Source organism: Gadus macrocephalus, chromosome 4, assembly GCF_031168955.1.
Source record: "Gadus macrocephalus chromosome 4, ASM3116895v1".
Taxonomy (NCBI): Eukaryota; Metazoa; Chordata; class Actinopteri; order Gadiformes; family Gadidae; genus Gadus; species Gadus macrocephalus.
Window position 1 is genome coordinate 30,501,718 of NC_082385.1, and position 5,000 is coordinate 30,506,717.

The 5,000-nt window shown below is 47.5% G+C and overlaps 1 protein-coding gene across 6 annotated transcripts in view; it reads left to right on the plus strand.

Annotated features, from left to right (window-relative positions):
- Nucleotides 1-5,000, plus strand: part of dmd (dystrophin) — a 72,984-nt gene that overhangs the window by 15,845 nt on the left and 52,139 nt on the right. For 5 of the 6 annotated variants that reach the window (XM_060048906.1, XM_060048909.1, XM_060048905.1 and 2 more), the window contains exon 16: nt 4,309-4,481. In XM_060048906.1, coding sequence (XP_059904889.1) covers nt 4,309-4,481 — 173 coding nt within the window. Of the gene's footprint in view, nt 1-2,053; nt 2,223-4,308; nt 4,482-5,000 lie in introns of those variants that run through there. The other variant, XM_060048913.1, reaches the window with a different exon arrangement.

The following is a 5,000-nucleotide window of genomic DNA, read 5'->3' on the forward strand; positions in this document are numbered from 1 at the left end:
TGGTTACATCCTCTAGCTGGTTTTGATCCATGCTTATTGGTGTGTTGTTCTTGTTGTTGACTCGCATTACTTTGGTTTTTGATGAGTTGATTTCGAGCCGAGCGAAGCAGCAGTTGTCTCTAGTTTGTGGGATTTCTCCTGCATCTGTTGGTGGGTGTGTGCAAGTAGTGCCAAATCTTCAGCGAATCCAGATCCTCTAGCGGCTGTTCTAGGCTCCACTGTACAGCACAACAGCCTGTTCGGCTGTTTCTGGTTACCTGTTTCATAGTCCAGTCTGTGCAGAGGAGGAACAGTGAACAGTATTACCGATGCATTATTTAACTTTATTTTTTTATACCTGATGGAAGCATGTTTTCTTTCCCTACGAGAGTTGTATACTTTGTTAACGCATAATTATTAAAAAAATGTTTTTGCACATTGGTATTCAAGGCGGGGCCCCTATTGTTGTCAAGGCGGCCGCCTACTCGTACAATGCTGGGGAAAAGACTGCGACGAAACATCTGGTAGACGGGTTCTGTTTGACCGCTGTTTTTATCTGTTGGATTCGTAGCGCATCGTGTTTGAACTGCTCAAAGACAGATGTGTCTGGCTATGGAAAAAAAATGCATTCCCTTGGAATCGTATCGACCAATCAGGATCAAGCATTCAGCAATTGGGGTTAAAGATATTCTATGGCCACAAACCTGAGTCATGAACACAGGTAGAGAAACACTAAAGATACCACTTTCTCGTGAGATGAGAATGCACTCACACACACATGCAAGGGTTACCACCGTTTAAACAAAGATTACTTTTTCATACAGACACACTTGTATCAATAAATTGACTGTGAAAAATTTGGTTGGATATGGGATGTGTATAAGATCAATACATTCTGAAAAGTCACAGAAGAGGAATAAATAAATAAATAAAAACAGTCCAAATCAGCTTCAATATACAGTAGCACAGAGTACCAAAGAGTCCTAACCCGATATGACCTGGCATGGTAGGAATTCTGATCTCCCAGAATCGAGATGATCTGATTGGCTGGCTCCTCTGAGTCGCCCTGCCCTTCCCACTGCATTGTGGGAGATGAAGGGAAGCTTCTGTTCCAAACGCATTCAGCCTTTGACCTGCGCCCCCGCATGCTTTCCACCAGAGGAAACGTGTACACACACACACACACACACACACACACACACACACACACACACACACACACACACACACACACACACACACACACACACACACACACACACACACACACTGATGTTATCTAGTGGGAAGCTGCTAGACATGAACATACAAACGTGCGTGCTTGTTTGAGACCAATGCAAAAAGGTATATCGTCTCAGTGATTTATTCTGAAATCCCTACCCTGGCGTGCATACACAGCAACGATTTTATACTCACAAACACACACACACACACAGACACACAGACCCATCAAAACTGACACGCTGGCATAAATACATGGGAACACACACACACGCAGATACACAGCTTCCTGAATACAACAGCAGTACTGTATGGGTGTGTGTGTGTGTGTGTGTGTGTGTGTGTGTGTGTGTGTGTGTGTGTGTGTGTGTGTGTGTGTGTGTGTGTGTGTGTGTGTGTGTGTGTGTGTGTGTGTGTGTGTGTGTGTGTGTGTGTGTGTGTGTGTACACTATCCTACTGAGGCTACACAACATGTCACAGAGATACGCTTTAATTAGGAGACGAACACTTCCTCCACCATCTCCACCTCTGTCTGTTCCCTCTCTCTCTCTTCCACCCTCTCTCTCTCTCTCTTTCTCTCTCTCTCTCTCTCTATCGCTCTCTCTCCCACTCTCTCTCTTTCCCTCTCTCTCTCTCTCTCTCTCTCTCTCTCTCTCTCTCTCTCTCTCTCTCTCTCTTTCTCTCCCACTATCTCTCTCTCTCTCTCTCTCTCTCTCTCTCGTCTACTTCTCTATTGCTCACCCGGTCATAAGGATTACCTGCCTTGGCTCCATCTCTTCCTCAATTAGAAACACGCACGCACACACACACATGCACACACACACACACACACACACACACACATGCACACACACACACACACATGCACACACACACACATGCACACACACACTGCTGTTGAGGCTCACGGAGCAAGGTGTCTGGATTGTGAAGAGAATGGAGTTGGTTTCAGTTGAGACCTAGTTTGGGAATATTCCACAACGCTCCCCAACATGCTCCGGAGGAAGGTTTATCACGTAAAGGTTGGAGGAAATATACCTATTTTTGCTGCTTCCAAATATTACAATTCTTTATTTATTTTAAATTCAATTAAAATATGAGTTGTTTGAATGCCCTATTCAGTGTAACACATTGAGTCGTTTTTACATTCTGTACATGGTAAACAAATTTGATGCTACTAAGAGTTCAGAGTGTGATTTGTCTATTTTGCTAAGCTATTTAAGGAAGGATAATTGCAGTACTTTACAAATGTGTTCTTTGCACAATAATAACACTCACTTCAGTTCATATTACAACGGAGAGAAAGCTTAGGTTCCCAAATTCCTAACTCTGAATACACAGATCGATCTGGATGCAAACTATAGATAGCCTAGCGAGCCAACGCACTATATCCCACATCTGTCCAGCCGCTTTGTACCGTGTTAGCATGTCAGTGCTCCCACACTGGGACAAAATGTTGGAACTCGTGGGGTAGTGAATAGAAGTCTTTGTAACAAAATGCTAATGCCTCCTTTCTCTGCAATCAAAGCCAACATAACTGCAGACTGCAGTGAAAAAGTTACATAGTGCAGGTTTAATGTGTTGAATGATGGTTCAAATCTGTATTATTTCGTAAACATGTCTGACGGAGTAAATTCCATGTCACGAGTAACTCGCTAGCTATGTTTACGGTTAACAAGCTAGTACATGAGCTTGCTGTGCCACGGGGAGTTTTTGTATGTTTGGATCATTTTCAGTTTTCTGCACTCCTAAAATAGCAACGATGACGAGGAATATCACCAGAGTTATAAGTAGCGCTAGTACCAGAGATCTTGGCTATTCCACCTCACACCGCTGTACCTTTTTTTTGGGGGATCATCCCTATGTTCCCCAGGTTCTACGTTCCCCGGGTGCAAAGGGTTAGGGTCCGGTTTAGGGTTAGGGTTAGGTTTAGGGTGAGGGTTAACCCTAAACCTAACCCTAACCCTAACCATAATCATTAGCAGGAGAGCCATTCTAACCAATCACAGGCGAATCTGAGGTGAAAAAGGCGGGACTTGCCCCTACCATCCTACGAAAAAAAGATTTGCACTCCGGATCCTATGTTCCCCGGTCACATACATAGCGGAGAACATAGGACCCGGGGAACATAGGACCCGGGGGAACATAGACACGCTCCCTTTATTTGCCTGTGGTGATGTGGTCAGCCTAATGCATGAACACTAGGCAGTGGCCACTTTAATGCCTGCGCTGGTCTGCATGTTCAATAAGTCGCAGTGATAAAAGCACTTCACTGGGAATACATTATCACAGGGCTAGGCAGAGAATTTTGGGTCTCACATAACGACAAAAGCTTTTTGGACGTAAATCAACCACTTTAGCTCCCTGTTGGTGTTCTGAGGAAAGAGGTTCAAAGCGCACTTCAATTAGCAGTGTGTGTGTGTGTGTGTGTGTGTGTGTGTGTGTGTGTGTGTGTGTGTGTGTGTGTGTGTGTGTGTGTGTGTGTGTGTGTGTGTGTGTGTGTGTGTGTGTGTGTGTGTGTGTGTGTGTGTGTGTGTGTGTGTGAGAGAGTTGTATTTGTATAGCCCTTAAATCTCAGGTACACAGTCTCAGAGCTTCACATAATAGTAGCCTAATGTGTTTGTGGATGTGTGTTTCATATGTGTGAGTATCACATACTTGTGTGTTTGTGTGTTCATATCGGTACTCTTTTGCAGTCCTCAATGTTTCTCACGTGTGTGTGTGTGTGTGTGTGTGTGTGTGCACATGCATCCATCTGCATACACGTTATACATACGTGTGTGCGTGCGTGTGTGTGTGTGTGTATGTGTATGTGTGCGTGCACATACAACCATCTGCCTCCACGTCATACAAACGTGTGTGTCTGTCGGTGTTTGTGTGAGCGTGTGCGTGTGCACATAAGCGTGCGTGTGTGCGTGCCTGTGTGTGTGTGTGCACGCGCTTGCACATACATCCATCTGCCTGCACATCCTCACACATCTGTGTGTGTGTGTGTGTGTGTGTGTGTGTGTGTGTGTGTGTGTGTGTGTGTGTGTGTGTGTGTGTGTGTGTGTGTGTGTGTGTGTGTGTGTGTGTGTGTGTGTGTGTGTGTGTGTGTGTCCCTTCCAGGACCTCCAGGAGGAGGTGGAGGGCCAGGCGGAGCTGTACCACTCCCTGGACGAGAACGGCCAGCGGGTGGTCTCGGCGCTGGGGGGCTCGGAGGAGGCGGGGCCGCTGCAGCGGCGCCTGGACAACATGGGCCAGCGCTGGAACGACCTGCGCAGCAAGACCATCAGCATGCGGTGGGGGCGGGGCCTAGAGGGGGCGGGGCTAAGGGGGTGGGGGGGAGGTGGGGGGGGGTCTAGAGGGGGCGGAGCTAAGGGGGTGGAGGGAGAGGGGTGGGGCGGGGTCTAGAGGGGGCGGAGCTAAGGGGGTGGAGGGAGAGGGGAGGGTGAGGGAGGTGGGGCGGGGTCTAGAGGGGGCGGAGCTAAGGGGGTGGAGGGAGAGGGGAGGGGGGGGAGGGAGGTGGAGCTGGGCCTAGAGGGGGCGGAGCTAAGGGTTTGGTGGGGGGCAGGGGTGGGGCGGGGTCGCGGCGGGTGGATGCTAGATACAGATACAGATGACTCTGTTGATCCCAGGGGGGCATGATTCGTTACAGTCGCTCGAGCCAGATGCATCAAAGTCAATAGATATTGACTTTGATTTTGTAGATCAAATATGACCAATGGACTGACTGATTGATCAGATATATGCCATAAAAGGGGAGAAGGGGATCAACAATTTGTGTGTGTCTCCGTCTTACTGGCTGAATGTGTTTGTGT